A 27,118-nucleotide genomic window follows, 5' to 3' on the forward strand; every position below is an offset into this window, starting at 1 on the left:
TATTTATTTAAGACAGAGTCTCACTCTGTCACCCAGGCTGCAGTGCAGTGGTGTGCTCTTGGCTCACTGCAACCTCTACCTCCCATGTTCAAGCGATTCTCCTGCCTCAGCCTCCTGAGTAGCTGGGATTACAGGTGCATACCACCACACCTGGCTAATTTTTGTATTTTTAGTAGAGACAGGGATTGGTCATGTTGGTCAGGCTGGCCTCAAACTCCTGACCTTGTGATCCACCTACCTCGGCCTTCCAAAGTGCTGGGGTTAGAGTCGTGAGCCACCGCGCCCAGCCAAGACCCTATTTTTAAATAAAGTCATCTTCATAGGACAGAGGGTGAAGGGGGTGGGACTTCATTATCTCTTTTTGGGGGTCATGGTTCAACGCATTATGGGGGGAAAATAAAAGCAATAAGAGGAGCCAGCATTGGCTGGGCACTTACTGTATACACGCCGGGCAAGCTGTGTACACACGAGAGCTCAGTGCAGTACAGCTGTCGCCATCACACAGGGGGACGCCACAGCTCTTAGAGGGGCCTGCGAGCGGTCAGAACGCGCACCCTTCCCCCATCTGACCTCATCTCCCGGCCCCCAGCCCCACCTGTTCCACTCCTTTCTATTCTTTAACACACCAGGCTTGCTGCTGCCCCAGGACCTTGGCACGTGCTGATCCTGCCGCCTGGGACGCCTCTCTTCTGTCTCTCTCCCACACACCTGCCTGGCTCCCTCGCCTCCCTTACGTGTTTTTCCAATGGCATCTCAGGGAGGCCTCTTCCTCCTCCCATCCCCCATCCCCTCCCACCCTCTTCCCAGTTCTGTCATTTGAATACACCGTGTAGCATACAAATACCATTGTTTCTCATTCTGTCTACACTAGAATCACCGGAATGTGTGCTCCATGAGGGCAGGGATGATTTTTGTGTGCTTTCCCGCAGGGCACATAGTAGGTGTTGAACGTGCGTGAATGAGCCGATGAGGTAGGGTTAGGAATGCCATTCCCATTATGCAGATGAGGAATGGAGGCTCAGAGAGGTTGAGTCACCTGGCCCAGGCCACACAGCTGGTGATGGTGGAGTGAGGATTTAACCCAGAGCCATCCTCTGACCCCCACATAGATTACAGAGACCTGGCTCTTGACTGTTCAGGACCCCTGGGTCTCCCTAGTCCCCTAGGGCATCTTCTGTTGGCCTCAAACTTTTTTATTTTGGGAGCTTGGTGCAATGGCTCATGCCTGTAATCCTAGCACTTTGGGAGGCTGAGGCAGGTGGATCATTTGAGGTCAGGAGTTCAGGACTAGCCTGGCCAACATGGTGAAACCCTGTCTCTCCAGAAATATTAGCTGGGCGTGGTGGTGCATGCCTGTAGTCCCAGCTACTCAGGAGGCTGAGGCATGAGAACCACTTGAACCTGGGAGGTGGAGGTTGCAGTGAGCCAAGATCACGTCACTGCACTTCAGCCTGGGTAACAGAGTGAGACTCTATCTCAAAAAAATTAAAAAAAAAAAACAACAAAAACTTTATTTTTGGTCCTCAGCCTCCCGAGAGGTGAATGGAGGACTGGATCACACAAGGAAATTGTCCCAAGTCTGAGCTGACCTCAGAATTTGCTGGGGACAAGTGATGGAGTGATGGGAGGTCATTCTGGATGAACACTTCCACGCCGCTCTAGTTCCCGGCCCAGGATGCCTGGTGTGGCCGCCCCTAGCTAGGAGTGACCTCTCCCTCCTCCCACTGCTGTCCACAGTCTGCTGTTCCCGCTCTCGGGGACACTTTCTGCCCGCCGTTAACATTCTTGGTGTCTCTGACAGCCAGGTGCTCCCGGGCGTGGGAATTGTGTCCCCTCCCTCCTCTTGCCCTGCACGTAGTAGGTACACGTGGTTGAGTGTGGAATGAGGAAGGAAGGAAGTGTGTCCCAGGCCTCCTGCATGCCCCACAGGTGGTCCTCTCTCATGTGTTACCCCATTTACTCTGGACGCTGTCCGTTGAGGCAGGTGGGCTGTGCCCACCTTATAGATAAGGAAGTCGAGGCTCAGAGCTGTGGGGCTCATCCACCCTGCTGGCCAGATGGGAGGTGCTGGAGCCTGGCTGAGTGTCACTTGGGCCTGAGCCGTGAGCTGCACCCCACGGGAACCTGGCATCTGACATCTGACATAGAGTAGGCACCATCTGTTTGCTCTGTGGCTCCTGGACCCGATGGGTTTCTGTGTGTACAAGAGGGAATTTAAATCAAAGAAGAAACTCCTGTTGTGAGCCAGATTCTCCTGTTCTGTGGGGGGTGATGGGAGGGATGGGACCCTCCAGCCAGGGCCAGGTGGCTGCAGGTGGGTATCAGGCCTCAGTGGCCATTTATCAAGAGCAGACCTCATGCTGATTCCTCCGCAGGCTGCTCAGAGAATCCCCAGGAATCCTTACAGAGAAGCAGCCTCCCCCAGTCATTCGGAAAGTACTCACTGACCCCCTGTTGTGTGTCAGGAGCTGTCCTAGGAGAAACCCCGCCCCAGGGGATGGCATTCTGGTGGGGTAGCAGCAGGGGAGCAGGAACCTAGTAAGTAAGTGAGCGAGGTCATTTTGGGTTGTGCTGGGAACCCCACTCCAGGGAGATGGGATGGAGGATGCTGGCAGCAAAAGATTGGGAGGGACTTCAGATGGGCAGTCGGGGAGGCTTCTTAGAGGAGGTGTCATTTCAGCAACTTCAACTTCAATGAAAGGAGGAGCCACCCAGGCCTAGATCCTCAGGGACAAATGATGACAGATGATGTCAAGGAGGCTCAAAAGGGATTGACCCCACCTAGGCCCCCATGGGAGCCTTTCCCTTTCCCGCTGGTGCTGTGTTTGAGGGCCACAGGGCGTCCCGAAGTCTGGTGTGTTCCTGGGCTGGGAAGGGAGGTGAACCTGTCTTCAGTAGCCCGTGCCATTTTCTGCCTCTAGAGTCCCAGACCCAGGCCAATGTGGCCCTCCGTGGCAGGGATGGTGGTGTCATTGTGGACCTGGCAGCCCTGGTGGCTTGGCCACTGCACGGCCCGTTGCAGATGGTGGCCAATGCCAGCCACACAGTGCCCGCTCTGCAGAGGCTGGGCCTGCCCTTCTCCAGCCAGGTAAGGAGTGGATGGGGAGGACCTCCCTCCAAATTCTGTCCCCTGTGTCCAATTCCTGGGGTGCAGAGGACCCGCTGTGTGCAGGGCGGATGGGGAGGGCCAGGCCTTGGGTTTCCCCAGCACTTTACAGTTTACAAAGGCTTTATTTGTAATCGCTATAACTAGGTCTGCTGCGCAGTCTCTTGAGTTCCCAGTTACAGGGCTGGTGTGGGCGGGCACCCTGGATTAGCATCTGGCTTCTGACCCGTCTTTCTGTCCTGCACTTGTGTCAGAATCAAAGCTCCTGCTTGTCCAGTGCCCGCCCCATACCAGCCCCCTTTGAAGGGTTCATGGGCATTTGTTAGTTTCATCCTCCCGATGCCCCAGAGAGAGGCAGGATGGCCCCTTCCTTACCAAGCTTTCTCCGGTGTTCGGATCCCAACTCTGCTGCTTGTCGGCTGTGTGGCCTTGGGCAAATTCCTTCACCTCTCTGTGCCCTCATCTCCTCATCTGCAAAATGGGGATGATGATATTACCTATAACATGGAGGTTGTGAGGACTGAGTGCGTTAATCTCACGAATGCCCGAGTAGATGCTTAAGAAGCACTTGCTGTGATGAAGATGAAAAAGATGATGCTGATGGTGTGACAGTGACCATTATCTTCATCATCACCATCATCTCTGGGTCACAGGCGAGAGCGTGGGTGACTTGCCCAAGGTCACCTAGCAAGCAAGCAGCAAAATAGGGCCTCAGACTTGGCACCCAGGTCCTTCCTCACGGGGCCCTCCTGCCTCGGCGGAGGAACCCACATGGGGCCATGCCGTGGCCACTGTCACTTGGCGTGAACTCGCCCTGCCTGGCTGGCCCTCCTCCAAGAGCCACACAGCGTGTTTCAGAGCAGGTGCCAATGCTTCTTTCACATACACACTCCTGTTTCAGCTTACCCAGCAACCCCTGCCCCAGTCCACTCTGCAGTGGGAGGAAGGGACGGCTCCTGTGGGCTCAGGGGGCCAGGATGTCGCCCTTCCTGCAGAGGCTCTCAGCTCTGTACCCCACAACTCAGTGGACTGGATACCCCATGCCCCTGACTTTATCTAAACTCTACCGTGGACTCGAGGCCAGGTGACAGGGAGCCCCCTGGGGAGCATGTTCTTAACCAATGTCTGGGCCGCAGCTGTCCTTTGGGTGGGCATTGCCATCCTGAGCTGCAACAGGGGCTGACCCCTTGCATCCTCAGCCCCCATGAAAGTGTCGGTGAGCCAGGCCTGTGGGGCTTGGGGACAGGGACGTGCTGGGCTGTGGAGCTTGGCTGGGGTCCTCACCTGGCCTGTGAGGGTCCTCCGGCTGTCTACACCCACGCACCTCGCAGTCTGCTCCCTCCTCAGCTCGTGTTCCTAGGACTCTGGGCGGCAGAAGAGATGAGCTCCTCGCTGCGTCTGACCTGCGATTCTCAGGCCAGCTTGGTCCTTGACGTCCATGGCCAAAACCAGGCAGTCAGGTGAGGCCCCCACCTACCACGAGGAGAGGAGGCAGGGGGAGGAACCGTTGGCTGGGCACCTACTGTGCACTGATGCTGGACACAGCACCTCTCAATCCTCCGCTCAGCCCCGCTGCACCGATGTGGGCAGGGAGGCTCAGAGAGGGCAAGTGACTTTTCCAAGGTCACCCAGCTATAAAAATCCCTCACCTTCTCCAGGCAGAGCACTGATGAGTTCTTGGTCTCAGATATTAAGTGCATCCCAGGCTCTAAACACTTACTAGTGATTATTCCTGCCCTTAGGGCTAGGGGCCTGGCGAGGTGCTTGGTGTTCTCACGCGTACGCTACGTCAGTGGCCACCAGCCAGTTTCCAGTGCTTAGATCTCAGCAGCTAGGGAGGGGGTGAGTAAGCCACTTATTGAGGGGGTAAACCAGTGGTTCTCACTTAGAGGCAACTCCCCCCACCGCCCCCAGAGACTTCCGGCATGTCTGGGGAGTTTCTGGTTGCTACACTGGGGAGGAGGACGCTGTGAAGGTCAGTGTCCAGAGGCCACGATGCTGTTAAGCATCTTACAGGGTGTAGGACACACCCACGACCGTGAGGCAATGAGCCAAGACGTCTGCTGTGCCAAGGCTGAGACCCTGGGGTGGAGAGGAACCCGACAGGAGGGTGCAGCGCCCTGGGGTTACACAGGCCTGGCACAGTGGCTCACACCTGGAATCCTAGTGCTTTGGGAGGTCGAGGTGGGAGGATTGCTTAAGCCCAGGAGCTCCAGCAGCATAGTGAGGCCAGCCTGGGCAACATAGTGAGACCCCCATCTCTACAAAAAGTCTTAAAAATTAGCCAGGTGTGGTGATGCATGTTATAGTCCCAGCTGCTTGGGAGGCTGAGGCAGGAGGATCACTTGAGCCTGGGAGGTAGAGGCTGCAGTGAACAGAGATCATACCAGTGCACTGCACTGCAGCCTGGGTGACAGAGAAAGACCTTGTCTCTAGGAAAATGAAAAAGAAAAGGAAGCATGGAGACGATTCCCACCCTGGCCTGAAGGAGTGTGGGGAGGAGCCCTGGGAGGTGGCCAGGGGGTCACAGTCCACACCCTGCTGGGGCTCCCGTGGGACCAGCCCAAGAAGGCTCATTGATGGGCTCACAGCAGACTTGCAGCCCAGAGTCATGCTTAACCCTTGATACCAGTGGGGAAACTGAGGCTCAGAGAGGGACAACCGAGATGCTTGCCCATGGTGCCAGAGCTAGGCAGAGGCCAAGCTGGGATTCAAACCCAGGTCACCTGGCTCCACGGTCCAGCCCTAACCAGGACACCACATGGTCCTTGGGCCTCAGGGTGTGTGAATAGCCCTGCACTGGGCCACTGATGTGATCCTGGCTCTCTTGACCCTCTCTTGGGGAAGTTGACTTGGTCCCAGCCTGGCCCTGGGGGCACTGGACAAGGCGGCGTCTTGCCAGCTTCAAGCCCTCTCTTTCCTTCCTTCTAGCAAAGAGCTGCTGCTCTCAGGCCGGCATCGCCTCCCCTCCCTCCTGGGCCGCTGCCCCAGCTCAGCCTCAGTCTCAGCTAAGGTAACTGTGCCCCAGCCGCCTAGCTCCTAACTGGTTCCAGATGCTCAGCCCGAGGTGGGAGGGGGCCAGGCCCTCTGGGGCAAGTTAACGCATGCGCATCCGCCAGTCTGCAGCAGGTCCCCATGGGCCACCCTCGGAAACCTCTGGCTCCAGCTTTCCCAAACATACCCAGGTTTACATTCCTGGGCCGGCCCATAGCCAGGCCTGTGAGCCCTTTGGGAGATGGGGGAGGCCTCCTCACCCAGCCTGGCACACTTGTAGAGGCTGGAGCTGATGACGCAGCCATTTGAGCTGAGCCAGCATCACCCCCGTTTCTGCTCTGCACGAACGACTGGAGGGTCCTGGGAGTGGACAGAAGGGCCCATTAGACTTAGGCCAGGTTCCTCTGTCCCTCTGAGCTGTAGTTGTCCGTGTCCAAATCTGGAGCTCCTAGAGGGCATTCCTAGTGCCTGGCACAGGCCCCAGCACATAGTAGGTGCTCAGTAAAAAACGGCATGAATGGTCACATCCGGTGACTAGTCACATCATTTTCCGGCCAGCCACCGTGTTTTGCTAGGCACCCTCCTAGCCCTGGCCCAGGTCGACTTTCTTTACAGAGCACGTGCTATGTGCTGGGGTCCTCTGCCGCATTACACATGATTTTGGAGTTCCCTACACTTGGCTACAACTGTACAATCATTCAGGGAACTTGTTTCTTTCTTTCTTATTTATTTGTTTTCTGAGACAGAGTCTCGCTTTGTCACCCAGGCTTGAGTGCAGTGGCGTGATCTCAGCTCACTGCAACCTCCGCCTCCCAGGTTCAAACGATTCTCCCACCCCAGCCTCCTGAGTAGCTGGGATTACAGGCACGCACCACTATGCCTGGCTATTATTATTATTATTATTATTTTTGTAGAGATGGGGTTTCACCATCTTCTCCAGCTGGTTGCGAATTCCTGACCTTAAACGATCCACCACCTCGGCCTCCTAAACTGTTGGGATTACAGACATGAGTCACCATGCCCGGCCTTACTTTTTATTTTTAAAATTTCTTTTTGACACAGGGTCTTGCTCTGTCACCCAGGCTGCAGTGTAATGACGTGATCTTAGTTCACGTTCACTGTAGCCTCAAGCTCCAGGGTGCAGGTGACCCTCCCGCCTCAGCCTCCGGAGTAGCTGGGACTACAGGTGGCTCCTCCACACCTGGCTCCCTTCAGGGAGCTGCTTAGTTTTTCCCCAAGTTTTGTTTTGAGTCATTTGAACCTATATAAAAGTTACTGTGGGACAGTGAACGTTGACCAGGTGTTAATATCTTTCCATATTTCTCATCTATGTTACATAAATTTGTATCATTTTGTTTTAAATCCAGGATGCAGGCCGATTGCACGGCATGCGTAGTTACCATGTCTTTTTAATTTTCTTAATCTAGAACAGAGGTCTACAAACACTTACTGTAAAGTGAAATGTGGGGGTTGCAGGCCTTATGATCACTGTTACAGCTACTCAGAATTGTCACTGTAACACAAAAGCAGCTCTAGACGGTACGTAAGTGAATAGGCATGGCTGCGTTACAATAAAACTTTATTTACAAAATCAGGTTGTGGGCCACATTTGACCCAAAAGCCAGCTCCTGATCTAGAACATTCTCCTTCCACACCCTACCTTTCCTTACCCAATGTTTTATTTTGTATTTTTTTAAAACTTTTTTTGAGATGGAGTTTCTCTCTGTTACTCAGGTGGGAGTGCAGTGATGCAATCTCGACTCACTGCAACCTCCGCCCACTGGGTTCAAGCAATTCTCCTGCCTCAGCCTCCTGAGTAGCTGGGATTACAGGTGTGCACTGCCACACCTGGCTAACTTTTGCATTTTTAGTAGAGATGCGGTTTCACCATGGTGGCCAGGCTTGGTCTCAAATTCTTGACCTCAAGTGATCTGCCCACCTTGGACTCCCGAAGTGCTGGGATTACAGGTGTGAGCCACTGCACCCAGCGCCGCCCCCCAACATTTTATTATAGAATTTTTCAGACACTAAGAAATGGAAGTAATTTCACAATGAACACCCACATCCCTAGATTTTCCTGTTCACATTTTATTTTGCGTAATCACATAGCTCTCCTCCATCCATCTTATTTTTGGATACGTTTCAAAGTAAGTTGCAGATATCAATATAATTTGCCCTAAACATTTTATTTTCATTAACCACCTTAAAAAAATCCCAACTGGATGCAGCGGCTCACACTTGTAATCCCAACACTCTGGGAGGCTGAGATGAGAGAATTGTTTGACTTCAGGAGTTCAAGACCAGCCTGGGCAACGTAGGGAGACCCTGTCTCTACAAAAAATGAAAAAATTAGCCAGGCATGACAGAGTGTACTTGTAGTCTCAGCTACCCGGGAGGCTGAGCTATGGGAGAATTGCTTGAGCCCAGGAGGTTGAGGCTGCAGTGAGCTGTCTTCACACCACTGCACACTCCAGCCTGGATGACAGAGCAGACCCTGTCACTGTCTCAAAAAAAAAAAAAAAAAATCCTGCATTGACAATTTTGAAGTGTCCAGGAAGTTATTTTGCAGAACATTCTCCTAATGTGGATTTGTCAGATTGTTTGCTTAAGACAAGATTCAGGTTGAAGATTTTTGACAGGGGTATCACTAATGTACTGATGCATCTCTGGTGAGCTCATTAAAAGTACCAGCTCTTGGCCAGATGTGGCTGGAGCCTGTAATCCCCGTACTTTGGGAGGCTGAGGTGGGCGGAGCACCTGAGGTCAGGAGTTCGAGACCAGCCTGGCCAACATGGCGAAACCCCTCTCTACTAAAAATACAAAAATTAGCTGGGCATGGTGGCATGTGTCTGTAATTTTAGCCACTCAAGAAGCTGAGGCAGGAGGATCACTTGAACCCGGGAGGCAGAGGTTGCATTGAGCTGAGATCGCACCACTGCACTCCAGCCTGGGTGATAGAGAAAGACTCCGTCTCAAAAAAAAAGAAAAAAAGAAAAAGGTACCAGCTCTTGAACCTCTTCTCAGAGACTCTGTTTTTGTAGGTTTTAAGTGGAAGCCCAGAATCTATATTTTTAGTAAGTTTCCCCCAGCGATTCTGCTGTTCAGCAAACCTGCAAGTTAGCACATTATTTCATACAACTTTCACAGGCGCTATTTCAGAAGGTGAGATGTGACCTAAAACAGAACTGATCAATCCTTCCTCTCATCAAATGTGTACTGTAGTGGGAGAGATTACCCAAAATCACACAAATATGCCGCAACCCATAATAAAATAGATGTCCTTATCCCCATGTTTTGGATTAGAAGGCTGAGGCTCGGGTGGTTAAGGAACTAGCTGGAGATTACTCGCCTCTCCGTGGTGGATCCACACTTGGAGTTCTGTGTGTTTGATGCCGGCACAAGCCCAGGCATTGTCCTTTCTGCTAGACTGCCCCCTGCTGTCTGCAACAGTACTGCAACTAGAGTTCTTGCCTGCTGGCTCCAGGCTGGTAGATATTTTCAAGTCAGTGTTATAGCAGGGAGGGCCTGAGAAGATAGTTGCTATGGCCACATTTGATGGCCTAAACTGAGGCTCCAAACCCTTGCTTCACCAAAGTTCCTCCAGCCCAGGAAGCTGTGGGTCTCCTGGGCCTGGGGCTTTGGGAGGCAGAGCTCATGACTTAAAGCCAGCATCTGCTTAAATGTTCCATCAGAGCCCTGATGAAGAGATGTATCGTGTGTGTTTTTTTTCCTGACCCAGCTACACTACTCCCAGGGTGAGGTTCAGAGCACGTTTGCCTTGGGCGTGGAGGAGCATCATTTTCACATCAGCACCCTGCTGGTAGCTGCTAAGGCCAGTCTTGCCAACTTCATGAAGCTGGAACATTCCTTCGTGCAGGTGTGTGGATGGCCCAGGCCCACGGCATGCTGGGGTGTGGGGTGGGGGGAAGGTCGCTCCTGGGACAGCCCTTGCAGAAAAGAGAAATTGTCCTGATGTCCTGGTTCCTGGGAGGAAGGACAGGCAAGGCTGTGAAATGGCCAAAATTTGCTGAAGTAGATTATCAGTTGGTGTCTTTATCCGTCCCTTCCTCCTTTTGCATGATTTATTGAGCATCTACTAGGTACCAGGCACTATTTCAGAAGGTGGGGTGTGACCTAAAATGGAACTGATCAATCCTTCCTCTCATGAAGTGTCTACTGTAGTGGGAGAGATTAACTACCCAAAATCACACAAATATGCCAGATAGTAGTAAGATATGGAGAAAATGTACTGAAGTGACTGAGTGAACAGGGAGTGTATTTAGATTAGGCACTTGAGCTAGCCTTGGATGATATGTGCAGCCATTTGAAAATCTAGGGGAAGGCCAGGTGTGGTGGCTCATGCTTGCCATCCCAGCACTTTCAGAGGCTGAGGGAGGAGGATCACAAGATCGAGAGATCGAGACCACCCTTACTAACATGGTGAAACCCTGTCTCTATTAAAAATACAAAAATTAGCCAGGTGTGGTGGCACATGCCTGTAGTCCCAGCTATTCAGGAGGCTGAGGCAGGAGATTCGCTTGAACCCGGGAGGCGGAGGTTGCTGTGAGCCGAGATTGCACCACTACACTTCAGCCTGGGCATGACAGCAAGACTCCATCTCAAAAAAAAAAAAAGAAAGAGCAAACTTCCTACCCCACCTCAGCAGTCTCCCTGCAGTGCCAAGTGACCCTCGGACTATGGTACCTACCAGCAGGGACAGCGACCCTCTCTGAGCCTTTGCACAGGCTGTTGCATCTGCCTGGAATTCTCTTCCCTGCCTCCTCCCCAAGCTTGCTTCTCTGCGTTCCTTTCTCCCTTGAATGACTCTTGTGACCATCCTTGTCCCATCATTTTCTGTCCTGTGACTATCTCCTTGTCAGCCTGGAAGCCCTGTTAAGGGCCAGGACCAGGTCTTGGCTATCTTTGTACACAGGCGCTCAGCACTGGCTTGGGAACATAAAACCTGCTCACTGCATGATTGAGAAATCCCAGTACCATCTGCGTGGCTCCTACAAGCTCCTCTCCACAATCTAGCCCTGGGCTGAGTGCACCGTTTGTATTATCTTGCAGAGGCTGACACTTTCTTGCCTTCATTGTCTAGGAAAGTGAGGGTCAGAGAGGTTGGAAACTTGCCCAGAGCCACACAGCTTGGCCACGGAGTTGAGAGGTGCCTGTTCTGCACTGTCTCCAGTTGGCCACAGTCCCTTCACCCACTCGCCTCCTTTATGTTATCAGCTCATCCTTAGGAAGCATTTGGCTTTTTGATTCCCTGACGTATGTCACCATGCAGAAAACTATAAATGATCCACAAATACTCCCTTTCTCCTCCTCTGCAAGCTTCTCTCCTTTCCTATCGCAGGCAGAAGTGTGGGTCAGGTTCCCCTGTGACGCCATCATTCTCTTCCAGCTCAGCGCCCTTCCCGGGGAGCTGGTCCTGCAGACCACATATGAGAGAGCTCATGGGACCCGTGTCCTGCGCCACGTGGTGCTGTGGGATGGCCAGGAGTTGGCCCTCAATGGGAGCCTCTCCGGGCCTCTCCGCAGGCCCTTCAGGAACCTCAGCCTGCAGGGTGAGTGTGTGAGGGGATGTGGTCAGCAGTGACCCAGTCACTCAAGAAATCATCCCTGGCTGGGCACAGTGGCTCATGCCTGCAATCCCAGCACTTTGGGAAGCCAAGGTGGGTGGATCATCTGAGGTCAGGAGTTCGAGACTAGCCTGGTCAACATGGTGAAATCCCATCTCTACTAAACAAAAATTAGCTGAGTGTGGTGGTGGGCACCTGTAATCCCAGCTACTTGGGAGGCTGAGGCAGGAGAATTGACTGAACCAGGGAGGCAGAGATTGCAGTGAGTCGAGATTGTGCCATTGCACTTCAGCCTGGGCAACAGAGTGAGACTTGGTCTCAAAAAAAAAGCCATCACTGAGCACCTGCTGATCCCAGGCGTGATTCTAGACACTAGGGATCCATTGGGAAGCAAGATGGCCCAGGTGTCGCCCCTCAGGGAGACAGGCATTGAGCAACAAGGCACACATAAGCAAAATAACATCTAACATGACGATTTCCGCATGTGGGAAAGACTGTGAGAGCAAGCAGGCCTGTGTGGAGTGTGGGGCTCCTTTAGGAGGGGTGGTCTGGGAAGGCCTCCTGGAGGAGGTGACTTCTGAGCTGAGATCTGAGGGATAAGAAGCAGCTGGCTAAGGTGCAGATCTGAGCAGAGGCACTTCAGGCAGAAGCCTCGGGTGGAAATGACCTTTGCGTGTGGAGCAGCATCAGGGAGGCCAGGGTGGCAGGAGTGGGGAGAAGGGAGGAGGTTAGGCAGGAGGGCTGCGGGACCCAGGGCATGCAGGGTCTCAGCCCACAGAGAGGAGCTAGGGCTTATCCTGAGTGCGACTGGGCAGGGAGAAGGGGCCAGGGTGTGGGAGGGGTGACATCCCTGGGCAGTTCTGGTGCCAGGGGAGGTGTGTGCCAATGCAGCCCTGAGAACAGCAGTGAGCCCCAGGGTCCTCCAGGAACAGGCATCCCTGGAAGGGGCTGTCATTAGTGGCCTGTGCAGCCATGCAGACTGTCAGTTTCTGTGGGAGAAACCCCCTAAGCACAGAGAAGAGCCTGACTCCGGACCTGCCAGGTGCGGAGACAGAGTGCATACCCCAGCCCGGGGCACGGCTTGACAGGTGGCCTGATGGAATCCTCCCAGCGTCACATTTGCCAGTTGTGTGCCCTGGAAGGCACAGGAAATGAGCAGGTCCTCAACAGGCCAAGGCAGTGTGCATGTATGTGTGTGTGCTTGCATGTGTGCACACCTGCATGTGCACGTGTGTGTGCATGCCTTATGTGAGCATGTGTATGTGCGTGCATGTGTGTGCGTGCATGTGTGTGCATGCCTGTGTGCATGGGTGTGTGTATATATGTACGTGCATGCGTGTGTTTGTGTATTTGTGCCACCCTTGGTGAGCCTCGCAGCCTGCAGCCCCACACTGTGGTCGCAGTGTTGCAGGTGGTGGGTCAGCGGGTGGCAGGGAAAAGGCTTCCAGCCCTGCATGTGGTCAGCCTCCCCAGAACCAGTGACTGGGTGATGCCCTGAGAACCAGCCAGTGCCAGTGTCTCTGGGCACAGCTCCCTGCAGCCCATCTGAACACGTGGGTGCCCTTTGTACAGAGCTCAGAGCTCACCACAGCACAAAGCGCCCCCGGGCAGCCTCCTGCTGTGGGGGTCTGGGAAAGCAGACTCTGCAGGGGCCTCAGGAGGTGGGGTCAAGTGATGCAGGTCAGGGCAGCTTGACTCACCTGGGGGACAAAGGAAGAAGACCCAGGGTGTGGAGACTGTTGCGAGGACTCAGCTATGGGGTGCCACCTGTCATACCCCGAGATGGAAGGAGAGCACGGGACTGGGCAGCATGGGGGCATGGGGAATCTGAGGGGGTACAGGTCACCCATGCATGGGAGGCCCCCGAGAGCGATGCAGGTTGCTGGGGATTGGGGCTGAACCCATTAGCTCTGGATTCAAGATGGTAACAAACTGCTCCGAAACCTCTGGCATAAAGCAAGCATTGGTCCTTGCTCCCAAGGCTGTGGGTTACCTGGGCAGCTTTTCCGGTCTTCCGCGTGTTCAAGGTCAGCTGCAGGGTGAGCAGGTGGCTCTGCTGGCCTTGGCTGGGCCCTCTCACCTGCTCAGGGGCTGGCTGTCAGCTGCGCTCGGACATCCGGAGCTGAAACCAGGCTCCCTCCAACCCCAGGTGGCACCAGCCCACAGGCGAGCAGGGTTTGTTCTCATGTGGCTGGGAAGGGGTCCACCTCCTCGGACCTTAGCCAGCCTAGGTCCGAGGGATGGGAAGGCAGATGTCACCTCCTGGAGGGGCCTTGAAGTCTCATTGTAATGGGGACTCCCACAGGGACAGTGCAGGGTGTCAAGTGGTAATGGTGACAAAGTGAATGCATAGCTTCCGAATTTTGTGAAAATTATCTGGGTGTGTGGCCCCGAGTGGCTACTTGCTTGAGCTGGCAGCCACTGAGAGTCCCCTGAACCCCGTGGGGCTGCAGCTGCTGACCTCAGCTCACACGGCCTACCCTTTGTGTGTGTGTCCTCCCCACCCAGTGGAGCTCACCCACCCGCTGCCCCTCCCCCTGCCTCGACACTGCAGCCTCCGCCTGTCCTCAGAGCATTCGGGAGGCAGCCACCGGGACGGCCTGGTTGTCGGCTGGGATGGCAGGGACCAGGTAGGTGTCAGGGCTGGAAGGTGACCCTGGGGCAGAGCTCAACTCCACCCTGCAGGCTGAGTGGGGTCCCTGGGGCCCTCCTCTACCTGAGGAGCCTTACCAGGGGCTGACAAGGCTGCACCATGTCCCACAGTCTCATTGGAAGGGCAGCAGGAGACCTGGGTCCCCACAACACCTTGACAGGCATGGCAGTGCCAGTGGCTGACAGGCCCTGAATGCTTACCCTTGATAGGTGCTGTGTGTCAACCCACACCTCAGCCTCCCATTCTGCTTGGTGCTATTAATAGCCCCGTGTTCAGATGACGAAACTGAAGGACTTAGAGGCGCCGTGACCTGCCCAGAGCCACAGAGCTTGGGGAAGACAGTGGAAGAGGAGGGCGACCCCCAGTTTCATTTCTGTCATGTGTTCGCTCCATCCGCTCCTCTCCAAGCCTCGATGTCCTCCTCTGAGAAATGGGCTGAGCTCTCCCAGGGCCTTGCACAGGGCTGAGTTTGTGCTCAATGCCACCTGCCCTTGCGGCCTTGACCCTGATGGAGAAGGTGGTCTGTGCGGGTGGGAAAGAGGTGCAGCCTGTCGGTAAGGCCCCTGGCTGAGTCTGTTCCCCTCCCCAGGTGCTGGTCTCCTCCTCCCTATGGCTGGGGAAGAGTGAGCTGGCTGCCCACCTGGCCCTGACTCACCCATTCAACGTCTCCTGGCGGCAAGCTGAGGCCAGTGGCCTTGCTGAGAGCAGGGGTGGCAGGCAGAGCCGGCAGGTGAGCGAGGATGTCCCAGGCGCCCTTGGCGGGAGCTGGGAACCACGTGGCTGAGCCTGGGGGGCTGGGCTCGTCAGGTAGGGGAAGACGGTGTTCATCAGTGACAAGGACTTCTCCAGAATCACAGCTCCCTGAAGCCTGGAATCTCCTTGGTCCTTCATTCAGTTGTTCCTTTACCAATACCTCATTAAGCACCTACTGTATACTAGGCAGTGTTTGCCTAGTCACATTTTAACGTGGGAAGCAGGTCCAGGCATCTCCAATTCATTATAGTTGCCTGTTCAGTGGTAGCTTTGGGGACTGAGTGAGCAGCTGGGCGCCCCATGGGGACGTGGCTGGGTGGCCTCTGGCATCTCCCATCGCCTCTCTGAGCCTTCGGTTTTTCCATCTGGGAAAGGGAGGACAATAGGCCAGCTGTGTGCAGGCAAAAGATGCTCTCCAGAATTCAAGCCAAGGAACGAATTTAAAAATCAGAAGGTGTGATAAGTACCATAAAGCAGTAAAGATGGGCCGGGTGCAGTGCTTACGCCTGTAATTCCAGCACTGTGGGAAGTCGAGGCAGGCAGATTACTTGAGGTCAGGAGTTTGAGACCAGCCTGGCCAACATGGCAAAACCCTACTAAAAATACAAAAAATTAGCCAGGCGTGGTGATGCACACCTGCAGTCACAGCTATGCGGGAGGCTGAGGCAGGAAAATCGCTTGAGCCCAGGAGGCAGAGGTTGCAGTGAGCCAAGATCATGCCATTGTACTCCAGCCTGGACGACAGAGCAAGACTCCATCTCAGAAAAAATAAAATAGTAAAGAGTATATAAGATTGAGAGTAACTGGGCAGGTAGGTGGGGGCACTACTGTAGGCGGGTGGTCAGTAAGGGCCTCGTCGGGGAGGCAGCCCTGAGATGGGAAGGACCAGGCTTGTGAGAAGGTGGGGAAGCAGCATGCAGGAGGCAGGAAAAGTGTGTGCAGATGCCCCTGTGGTGGGAAGGAGCCAGGTGCTTCGGGGAGAGCTGGAAGGGGAATAAGACAGGGGCAGAGTGCTTGGCGGGGGCAGGTGACCTGGCGATGAGGTCAGATGGGCCAGGACAGATCCTGCTGGCCCTAGAGGCCGCACTGAGGCACACGATTGCTTTCTGCTTTTGGTAATGCTGAGTCTGGATGTTGGGGATGAGGCGGTTTTTTTACTCCAGATGCTTTCAGTCTGCAGCCTGGGAACAGCTCTGGGCTCTTCCAGAGATGAGGGGCAATCTCTCCACCCCCATCCTAATTCCTCTATAGGGATATTGGCAGGGGGGAGGTGCCAGCTTCTCCATCCTCCCTAGCCTCTCATTTCCCAACAGAGATGGGGTGTGGGGGTTGCCGTTAGCCTCTTCTCCCCCAAGTCTCCCCCTTACCCCACCACTGCGCTCCCATCTCAATGCAGGTGCAGCTCACCTGGAACAGAGGACAGCCTGTGACCCTGCAGCTCACCTGGACCGACAGGTTCTTAGCACACAGCACCACCTGGGACGGCTGCCTGGCTTCCTCCCTGGGGCAGGTATGCAGGGTCTGGCCGCTGTGCCCAGTGTGGGGCTCCCCTTTGCTCCAGGCTTCTTGGCTGGCCCCTCGACTCAGGTCATGTACTCTGTTCTCTTCCCTATCAGCTCCAGGAAACCTTGGGCCTGGATCCCCTCCGGGCCTGCGGGGCCATAACACAGACCCCAGCCGTGTTCATTGAACAGCTCGACCTGTCCTGGGGCCAGCAGCGCATGCGGCAGAACTTGACATACGAGGTGAGGCCCGGGAAGCAGTGTCCGGGCTGGGAACCCCCAGGCGGCTCCACCTGCTGCAGGAGAGCCCCGCTCTCAGACTGTGTGGTCTTGAGTTCCGCTGCTTGCAGGATCCTGGGCAACTCACTTCTCTGCTGTGTGCCTTGGTTTTCTCGCCTGTGAAATGGGCACAATACTCCCTACCTGGGATGTGGTGAGGGCTCTGGAAGACAAGAAAAGCATGTTTGTTCCAGCATGAGATGCTGGAAACAGATGAGGAAGGAGGTGGGGTGCTAGTGGGCTTCTCAGGAGGGGGTGGAGGGAGATCGGGAGCTCAGGTTCCTGGAGGCATCGGGGACCAGGTCTCCTCCAGCATCACTGCCTGATGGGCTCCTCATGGGGCCGAGCACTGTCTGCAGAGTCTGGGGCAGGAACGCACCCATGGAGAACTGGGGAGAACTGGCCCTGGAAGCCCCCTTCCTCCTCTGGGCCTCCCACCTGTGTTCCTGGGGCTCTTAGGTCCAGCCCCCTACGTGCTCCCAGCAGAAATCCTGCCATAGGCAGGGCACAGTGGCTCACACCTGTAATCCCAACACTTTGGTAGGTTGAGGCGGGGGAATCACCTGAAGTCAGGAGTTCGAGACCAGCCTGGCCAACATGGTGAAACGGTGTCTCTACCGAGAATACAAAAAAATTAGCTGGACATGGTGACATGCACCTCTAGTCCCAGCTATCTGAGAGGCTGAGGTAGGAGAATCGCTTGCACCTGGGAGGTGGAGGTTGCAGTGAGCCAGGATCGTGCCACTGCACTCCAGCTTGGGCTACAGAGCAAGACTCTGTCTCAAAAAAAAAAAGAGAAAATCCTGCCCCAGAGTGTAAGGGGTGCTGTGGCTGATGAGGGCTCTGATGGTGGATTACTGGCACATGTTCTTGCTAGGTGAGGGTCTCCACCTGCAGCTGGCCATGGGCATTCTTACGTGATGCACCCCTGACACATGGGCCCTCTCATTCCAGAGGCATTGGCCATCTCAGCCAGACAAGATCATCTTGGAGGCCATGCTGGATCACGTCCTCGGGGCCTCTTGTGTCCGGCAGAGCTTCTGGGGAGAAGTACAGACTGACTACGCACACTGGCTGCAGCACTCCCTCCACCTGGGGCTCTGTGAGCTGCCCAGGGTGAGTCTGCCCTAGGGAAAGGGGCAGCTGGAGGACCAGGGACCCATGGTGATGGGGCAGTACGGAGGGTGGTGCCCGCAGAAGGCAGGGGTGTGAGCAAGTCAGCCAGACGCCAGCATGGTGGCTCTGCCATCTGCCTGCTGGATGACTGGGCAGGGCACATCTCCTCTCTGAGCTTCCAGTGTTCCATCTGAGGAATGGAAGCAGCAGCATGTTCCAGGATGTAGGGTGATGGTGAGAGTTAAGAGAAATGTGATGCAGGAATGCTCAGGCTTGGTGCCTGGCACAGAAGTTAAGAGTTGCTGTTGTCATGATTGCCTCAGAAGAGAGGTGTTGGGACCCCTTTTCCTCAACCCCTTTCCCCTCCTGGGGTTGGTAGCTGGTTGATTGGGTCTTTTATCCACCCACCCATCCATTCATTCACCCATCCTTTCTCCTTCCCATCTTCCATCCATCTCCCTGTTTCTGCCCTCCCACCCTCACTCCCTTGCATCCCTCCATTGCTTCACCATCCATCCATAATCATCCATCCACCATCCATCCACTCACCATCCACCCACCATCATCATCTACCATCCATCATCATCCATCCACCCCAGGGACCCACAGTCTTCTGTAAAGGGACAGAGAGTAAATATTTTAGGCTTTATGAACCTTCCAGTCTCTGTTTCAACTACCAACTCCACCACTGTCTTGTGAAGGCAGCTATAGATGATATGTAAGTGAATGCATATGGCTGTATTCCAGTAAAAGTATTGACAAGAGTTGGCAGTGAGCCAGATTCAGGCCTGAACCATCGTTTCCCACTCTTTATTTATTCCTCTGTTCATTCAGAAAACGTGTATTTCACCTATGCTAGGCTGTGCTCTAGGTGCAGGGACTGGGTAGTGAAAGAGACAGCCTGGGTGCCAGCCTCCTGGGTGGTGCATCGCAGTGGGGCCAAGAAGATAGAGCAAACTAGAGCTGCTTGGTCTGTGGTCAGGGCTTGGTAAATACTGTGTAGGGAGGGGGCAGGGTGTTGGAAAAGGGGTCTGACTGGTGAGGGTGAGCCCTGCAGAGGGAAGGGGCCTGAGGCAGGACTTTGCCTTGAGGACCATGGGACAGTCCTTATGGAGGGAGTGAGGGAGGTGAGGTTGGGAAGAGGAAGCAGTCCACAGGCCATGCCAGAGCCTGGCTTCTTTTAAGTGCAGGGTACAACGTTTGATTAGTTTTTTCTTTTTTTTTTTTTCTTCCTGAGACAAAGGGTCTCACACTGTCACCCAGGCTGGAGTGCAGTGGTACAATCTCGGCTCACTGCAACCTCCGCCTCCCAGGTTCAAGCGATTCTCCTGCCTCAGCCTCCTGGGTAGCTGGGATTATAGGCGAGTGCCACCATGGCTGGCTAATTTTTGTATTTTTAGTAGAGATGGGGTTTCACCATCTTGGTCAGGCTGGTCTTGAACTCCTGACCTCGTGATCCGCCCACCTCGGCCTCCCAAAGTGCTGGGATTACAGGTGTGAGCCACCGTGCCTGGCTCTGATTTGTGTTTCTTAGAGGTTAGCTGGGGCAGGGGCAGGTGTGGAGGCTGGGAAGTGACAGCTGCTGCTGCATTTCCAGTGGAGGGGATGGGGAGGAGAGGCAGCTCTTACCGCCCCCCCGACACACACACACACACACACACACACACACACACACACACACACCCCCACCCACCCACCCACCCACCCATGCCTGCCTGACACCCAAACTCTTTCATCCAGGCCCTCTTGGTCTCCGGGGAGCACATCCTGGGCCGTGGTGAGCTCCTGCTGCGTTCCCGCTGCGAGGTGGGCCTTGCCCCAGCCCCAGACCACGGCCTGCACCTCAGCCTGACCCTCCGAAACCACAGCAGGCCTCGTTCGCCTGACTTCTCCGGGGAACTGGAGGTGGGTGGCCAGGACTCGGCTGACAGTCCCTGGGGAAGATGCGCCGACTTCCCTCCCGTTCCTCCCTGGCTAGCAGGTCCTCACTGCCTGGGCGGCCCCGCCATCTAGTGGCCACCTAAGGAACTGCAGACCAGCACCCTGGATGGGACCAGAGCGACACTCTGGGTGCAAGGAGTGCACCTGCTGAACCTCAGGCGAGGCCCTGGTACTAAGATAAAGCAGTTCCTCCACTGGCCCAATACCCAGAACTTCCTATAATGGAGAGGTAGCAGCTGGGCTGCCCAAGTTTGAATCTCAGCCCAGCTGCCTCCTGGCACCTGAGTTTCCTCCCTTGTAAAATGGGTATAATAATTGCACTGGCTCTATCTCCCATGGGGTTAATATTGCAAAGATTACATATGTTCATAGGCATAGATCGCTTAGAGCAGTGCCTGATGAAAACAGCCACTACGTGCGTATTTGCTGTCGTTAGCCACTATTGGCCCCATCTCCTCTCCTTCCTGCCTCCCAGCAGCCTGGGAAGTAGGAGGGGGCAGAGTGGGCCTCCAATGCCTACTCTACCTTGACCTTGCCAGGCGATCCCAGCAAGGAACCTCTCTGAACATCTGTTTCCTCATCTTGGATCAGTTGTTTCATAGGGTGGTTTTGGGGGGTCTGGATAGCAGTTCCCACTGCCTGCATAGCCAAGGCACATGACATAGCAGGTGCTCTCTTGGTGTTCCCATCTGGCTTCTCTGTCTCCCTGGCTGGGTGAACTCGACCTTGTGACTTTCCTTTGCTGAGCCTCAGTCTTCACCCCTGTCATATGGGAACATCTAACATCTCCCTTGCAGAATCCTCAGGAGGAAAATAGACATTTGTGTAACATCTGCACTAGTAGGTACTTGTGAGAAGGGAATTCCCTCCCTTCCTGGCATCTAGAGCTGGATGAAGATGGCATGTGTGGGTTGATAGTTCAGCAGTTGTGGCCATTTCAAAGGAGATTCTCCTTCCAAGGTTCTTGTTCTCTGGGACTGATGATCACTTCCCGTTTCCCAGCCAGGCTCCTGGCTGCTCCCAGCTCTGTAAGCCCCATGCCTGATAGAACCAGATGCCTGGGAAGGAGCCTGTGGTGGACACTGAGCAAGTGACTGGTCCTCTTGCTTTCCTGTCCCGCATTCACTTGAGACGGCTGTTCTGGCGCCTTCTCACTGGCTCCATTCTGGGGTCGGTGGAGTGGCCAGAGGCTTTCCCAGCCTTCTTTGATCCTCCCCACAACCCAGTGGCCCCAGGACAGACGAGGGACAGATTCAGGGAGGTCAGGCACTCTTCCAGGCTGCACAGAGGCAGGTGCGGCTAAAGCCGACTCCATGTGGTCTGCAGATTGCCCCCTGCCCCCACCTGCCTGGCAGGATCACAGTGTGCTCTGTGAAATTCCACAGGAGTCCTGGGCTGAACCTTCTTCCTAACTTGGATCTTCTCAGAGATAAACGTGCTTCTGCATGTGTAGTTAGCACCCTGCATTAAGTTTCAAGGGCGACTGTATTAAATTGCCACCAACCGGAAAGCTTAATGCAACAGACATGTTGGTCTCACAGTTCTAGAGGCCAGAAGTCCAAAATCAAGTTGTCAGCAGGGCCACCTTCCCTCTGAAAGCCCTAGGGTAGATCATTCCATACCACCTCTAGCTTCTGGTGGCTGCCGGGAATGCCTGGCTGTGGTGGCATCACGCCAGTCTCTGCCTCTGTCCCAGGTGGTGGCCTTCTGCCTTCTGAATGGTGTCTTCACATGGCCTTCTCCTAGGGACAACATTCATTGGGTGTGTGGCCTACCTTCATCCACTATGCCCCCATCTTGATATTTGCAAAAAAACTATTTCCAAATGATACTATGTTCATGGGAATGGGGGGTTAGGACTTCAACATACGTGAGGAACGAAACATATAACCCATAACATTCAACCCATAACAGACACACATGCATACACACACACACTTTTAAGTCCTTCTGAGTTTTGGGAACCATTGTTGTGTATGTTTTACAGACCTTGGAGCTGAAGCCCAGAGAGGGTACCGCCCTTACTGAAGGCTGCACAGCTTGGTAGCTGCAGTGTCTGGAGCAGAATACAGGGTAGCTGAGGCTCCTTCCCCTGCAGGGCCTCCTCCAGGCTTGTGTTCTGTTGGGGCCTCTGAGCCTCTCCCCCACCCCCATTCTAGACTCACCTGTCCTGGTCCTGGTCCCTGCCATGCCCCCAAGGCTAGGTGCCTGCAGGGATTGAGGTAAACTGCTCAGTGCCTGGTGTTATGACATGTGTTACCCACGCCTCCCTGAACTTGCTTAGACCTTTGCAGTGGTTCCCATGCAAACTCGGAAAGCCTGGGCTCTTGGCAGAAACACCAGGGCACTGGGAATATTAGAAACACAAGTGCTCGGGGGGGCCTCCCTCAAACCAATTAAATCAGAGTGTCTGGGCAGGGCCTGGGAAGCAGTCATCTCTAAGTTACCCTGTGGCGGCTACTGCTGGGTTGGTGGGCTCCTAGATGTTTTTTGAGACAGAGTCTTACTCTGTCACCCAGGCTGAAGTGCAGTGGCACCATCTTGGCTCACTGCAACCCCCGCCTCCAGGTTCAAGCGATTCTTCCACCTCAGCCTCCCAAGTAGCTGGGACTACAGGTGCATGCCACTATACCCAGCTAATTTTTTGTATTTTTAGTAGAGACAGGGTTTTACTGAAGCCAGGACAGTCTCGAGCTCCTGACCTTGTGATCCACGATCCCCCTGCCTCGGCCTCCCAGAGTGCGGGGATTACAGGAGTAATCCACTGTGCCCGGCCCTGAGTATTCTCATAGGTGCTTTCTGCGATGAGGCACTGGGAGCCTTTTGGGAGAGATGTGATACAGGGAATCCCGTGGCCTGGAGATTGGGGCTGGGTATTGTGCCTCCCCTTGGTTTCCTACAGGTCTGACTACAACCTCCCCAGCCAACTCCTTCCTGAGCCTGCAGCTGGCAGGAAACACAGACCACGAACAGGGCCTGAGACAGCCTCCACTCAGGACTTTGCCCTCCCCCTTCCAGCTTCGTGGCTCCAAGGCTCAGCGTGTTGGCCTACTGGGACGTGTCTCTACCTCAGCTTCTCAAAGCCTGGTCCAGTTGGAAGGAAATGTGGACAACAGGGAGGAGAAAGTGAGACTGTCTTTGTCCAGCATCCCAAGCTGTCTCCAGGCCTCTGTGGCCCATGAGGAGGGTGAGTGGCGGCTGGGTCCCAGCTCGGCTCACTGGGTCATGGCCCCCGTTGGCTCAAGAAAGGAGAGAGGGTCTAGGCATTAAGATTTCAGAAGTCAGAACTGGGCCCAGGGGTGCACACCTGTAATCCCAGCACTTTGGGAGGCCGATAAAGGAGGATTGCTTGAGCTCAGGAGTTTGGGACCAGCTTGGGCAACACAGTGAGACTCCCATCTCTACTTAAAGCATGGTGGGGTGGTGCAGTCCTGTGCCCCAGCTGCTGGGAGCAAGCTGTGATGATGCCACTGCACTCCTGCTGCGGTGGCAGTGAGAACCTGTGTGAGAAAAAGGCTCAGAAAACCCTGTCAGGACTGCATGGCATCCCTCACTGACGGCCGTTGCTGGGAAGGGTACAGAAGAGGGGGCTTCAGGTGGCTCAGCAGGTTGATTGAGGTAGTGCAGCTCCAGGTTCTCACGTTGTAGGGCTTTGGGACTTGGTGTGGGGCAGTAGGGAGCTATGGAAAGTGGTGGAGGAGAGGCAAGCTGGAAACGTCAGGGTCCCCCAGCAGGTCCTCTTCTGGCTCCAGGGGGCAGAGAAGAGAGTGTGGTGCTGCGGGCGTGTGCCGACCGGCGGACAGCGGAGGTGGAGGTCCTGTTCCGGGATGGCAGGCAGCCTTTCCAGCCCCTGGGCCGCCTGACCATGCAAGCTGCCAACCACAGCCTCCTGCTGGCTGCGCACGGCTTCCAGGGGTGCCTACTGGGCCATGTGGAGGTGAGGGGGCCTGGGCTGGGCCACAGGGAACAAGTTACCGTTCTCTCTCTGGGCAGAAGCCACAGTGCCAGGAACCCTGAGTCCTTGGGGTCCATCTGTGCCCAGAAACCAGAGCACACAGTCCCAGGGTGAGGCCTGCACCTGTCGTTGGCACCAAGACCGTTTGTCCATCTCATTCCTATGCGGCCCCGAGGGAGTCCCAGCCTCTTCTCTGTCCTCACAGTCCAGGATTGCAGCAGTTGGCTCCCAGGTGCAAGCCCGGCTGGAAGAGAAGTTTCGAGGCTTGGGTGCCTCTGTGAGAAGGTTGCAGCACCTGGTGGGTAGCACAGAGGAGAAGGGTTGGGTGGAGAGCTCCCCCTCTGGCCTGGCTTGTAGCCCCCACTTGCCAGGCATTCTGTCCTGGCCAGGATGGTGGTGGGCTCTCTTTGCCCTGGACCTTACCCCGATTCTGCCTTGGCTTCCCTGCGCAGGTACAGCTGGGAGGTGCCCTGAATGGCCTGGCAGGCCGCCTCCTACAGCTGTCCCAGGCAGGGCTGGAGGCTGTGCAGATGAGTGGTCGGGCGGTCACCACCTTGTGGGGCCACAGCCAGGCCCGGCAGGCATTGACACAGCACCTGCCTCTTTACCTGGACCGGCTGCAGGTGGGGCTGGAGCAGCTGCGGAAGGAGCTGGAATGTGAGTGTGGGAGGGAGGGCTCAACCCTGCACCAAAATCCACACCCAGTCAGGGGCCCTAAGCTCTCACATTGGCCTATGGCACTGTCAATGAGAATGGTGGCCTTGCTTCTTGCTGGCCTGCAGCCCAGCTCTATTGAGACCCCCGCCTTACTTCTTACAGACCTACAGCCTTGGGGTTTTTTTTTGTTGTTGTTGTTTGTTTTTTAAACAGAGTGTCTGTTACCCAAGCTGGAGTGCTGTGGCATGAATTTGGCTCACTGCAACCTCCGCCTCCCGGGGTGAAGCGATTCCTGTCTCAGCCTCCCAAGTAGCACACCACCACGCTCAGCTAATTTTTCTGTTTTTAGTAGAGATGGGTTTCACCATATTGGCCAGGATGGTCTCGATCTCTTGACCTCGTGATCTGCCTGCCTCATTCTCCCAAAAAGCTGGGATTACAGGTGTGAGCCGCTGTGCACGGGCAACCTCCTTTTTTTCGTGGGCTGCTGTCTCATTCTTACAAGGTCTCCCAGCTAATACCCCTCATGCCTGCTGACTCGGTTTCTTCAGTCTTCCACCTGCTTTTGAGTGGACAGCCTTGTTTTTGTGAAGCTCACTGCCAGAGGGTCTCTTTCTGGTTCCACGATGAGCTTACTGTGACCATGTGGTCTTTAAACACTCACAGCGACTGCCCTCCTGGCAGGACTAGGAACTTCTTGCCTCTCCACTATCTGGGGCTAATGCTGGCCCAGCACAGAGCCCCCAAACCCCTGCCCGGCACCAGGGTGGGCATCCCTCTGACTGGCTGTTGAATGTCACCTCTGCATCCTCTCTGCTGTGCCAGAGTCCCATGGCCACCCATAGGGCAGTGAATTTGGAAGAGTGCTCCAGGACTCGGCACACTGTGCTGTTAGTGACTGTGACTGACTACAGTGAGAGGAGGCAGGAGTGTCGGGGTGGAGTCCAGGGGGAACCAGGGCCAGCACCCAGTGTCCTCTCCCAGTCCCTGTGCCTTCACACAGGATGCACTTGGCTGTCCCAGCACTGTGTCACCCAGGGTGTTTAGTGGGGGCTGCCACATTGGCAGGTGCTGCTTGGCTCATAGCACACTGTCAGACTCCTAGGAGGCAAGCAGGGGTCCAGCATAAACCACTTTGTACAAACAGTTCAGGTGCAGAGAGCCTCGTATCACTTCTAGGAGTGGTGGGAACCCTCCCCCAATCCAATTTCCCAGACAGCCTATGAGCAGGCCATGCAGAGGCGGCTGGGGTCTGCTGTGATAACTCACCTGCAATCTCCAGTGCCTGTTGCTCTATTCCTTTTCCCCCCACCATCTTAATCCCAGGAACAGGCTCTATCTCCTTCAGGCCTGGGCTGGGCCTCTGAGCTGCCCAGAGGCCTCATGGTGGGTGGTGGCTGCCCATTACAGGGCCCCTGGCCACACTGAAGGACGCCTACCTGGAGGTGACACTGCGGCCCCTGGAGGAGGTGTGGCGGGAGCGGGCTGAGAAGGCCATGTCGTGGCTGCAGGCCTGGGTGCCCAGAATGCCAGACAACGGGGGTCTCAGGCCCATCAGGATGGCCGTGGGGGCCGTGAAAGGCGCCCTGGAACTGGTGAGTGAGAGCAAGGATGGGGCGTGGCTGGCAGTTGAGGACGACTGAGACAGCTCTCACTGTCCCCTCCCTCTCCAGATGACTCACCAGATGCTGTCCTGGGCTGAGGCCACATTCTCACGGGCACTGAAGAGGCTCTGCAAACCCCTGCTGGACCTCTATGACCTCGCAGCCAGGTAACGCAGGGTTGGGAGTGGCACATCCGGCGTTCCTGCCACATGTCAGGGGCAACGCTGAATGCTTCGACACGCTCTGACTCACTGACTACTGACCACCCTGCACAGAGGCTTCTTCACTCCCCATTTCACAGGAGATGAAGCTGGAGTTTCTTCCTCACTCCATAGAGACCTCGTGAGCACGGTCCCAGTGCAGGCAGGATTTCAGGAGCTGCTGCAGAGGAGCGCAGTAGGCGAGGCTGACCCCTGCCTTCAGGAAGCTCATTTTACTCAGACACGAAGCCCAAGAAATCATCTACAGCAGGGTGTGCACTGCTCCCTGCAAAGAGCCTGAGAGTCACCCTCTCGTGACAGAGCACAATGGCCTGCTCACTTCCTTTGTTTTGTAATCATCTTTCTTTTGGGATGGAGTCTTGCTCTGTCTCCGATGCTGGAGTGCAGTGGTGTGATCTCAGCTCATTGCAACCTCTGCCTCCTGGTTTCAAGCTATTCTCCTGGCTCAGCCTTCCGAGTAGCTGGGACTACAGGTGTGTGCACCACCGCACTTAATTTTTTGCGTTTTTAGTAGAGACAGGGTTTTGCCACTCGAAGCTTGTCTAACTCCTGACTTTAGGTAATGCACTACCTTGGCCTTCCAAAGTGTGGGGATTACAGGCATGAGCCACCACATCGGGCCTGTTTTGTAATCTTTTAAACATGCAGAAGCCGGCCACAGGCTGGGTGTGGCCCACTGCCCATCATTTACCACCACTGAGCCATACCTTACGTGGCAAATGCTAAAGAAGGAACATTGGTGAGATGGTGGG

The 27,118-nt window shown here is 55.1% G+C and overlaps 1 protein-coding gene across 1 annotated transcript in view; it reads left to right on the top strand.

Moving 5' to 3' along the window:
- Positions 1 to 27,118, top strand: part of LOC110568750 (uncharacterized) — a 164,775-nt gene that overhangs the window by 120,294 nt on the left and 17,363 nt on the right. Inside the window, exons 43-59 of the mRNA XM_064362875.1 lie at positions 2,922 to 3,088; positions 4,454 to 4,566; positions 6,038 to 6,119; positions 9,840 to 9,977; positions 11,508 to 11,670; positions 14,194 to 14,315; positions 14,928 to 15,068; positions 16,488 to 16,601; positions 16,708 to 16,836; positions 17,827 to 17,988; positions 19,729 to 19,893; positions 22,948 to 23,116; positions 23,682 to 23,866; positions 24,090 to 24,182; positions 24,337 to 24,541; positions 25,952 to 26,136; positions 26,215 to 26,312. Coding sequence (XP_064218945.1) covers positions 2,922 to 3,088; positions 4,454 to 4,566; positions 6,038 to 6,119; positions 9,840 to 9,977; positions 11,508 to 11,670; positions 14,194 to 14,315; positions 14,928 to 15,068; positions 16,488 to 16,601; positions 16,708 to 16,836; positions 17,827 to 17,988; positions 19,729 to 19,893; positions 22,948 to 23,116; positions 23,682 to 23,866; positions 24,090 to 24,182; positions 24,337 to 24,541; positions 25,952 to 26,136; positions 26,215 to 26,312 — 2,431 coding nt within the window. The remainder of the gene's footprint in view (positions 1 to 2,921; positions 3,089 to 4,453; positions 4,567 to 6,037; positions 6,120 to 9,839; positions 9,978 to 11,507; positions 11,671 to 14,193; positions 14,316 to 14,927; positions 15,069 to 16,487; positions 16,602 to 16,707; positions 16,837 to 17,826; positions 17,989 to 19,728; positions 19,894 to 22,947; positions 23,117 to 23,681; positions 23,867 to 24,089; positions 24,183 to 24,336; positions 24,542 to 25,951; positions 26,137 to 26,214; positions 26,313 to 27,118) is intronic.

The sequence above is a fragment of the Aotus nancymaae genome, unplaced genomic scaffold (assembly GCF_030222135.1).
Source record: "Aotus nancymaae isolate 86718 unplaced genomic scaffold, 86718_ANA_hifiasm-v0.15.2.pri h1tg000049l, whole genome shotgun sequence".
In the NCBI taxonomy this organism is placed as follows: Eukaryota; Metazoa; Chordata; class Mammalia; order Primates; family Aotidae; genus Aotus; species Aotus nancymaae.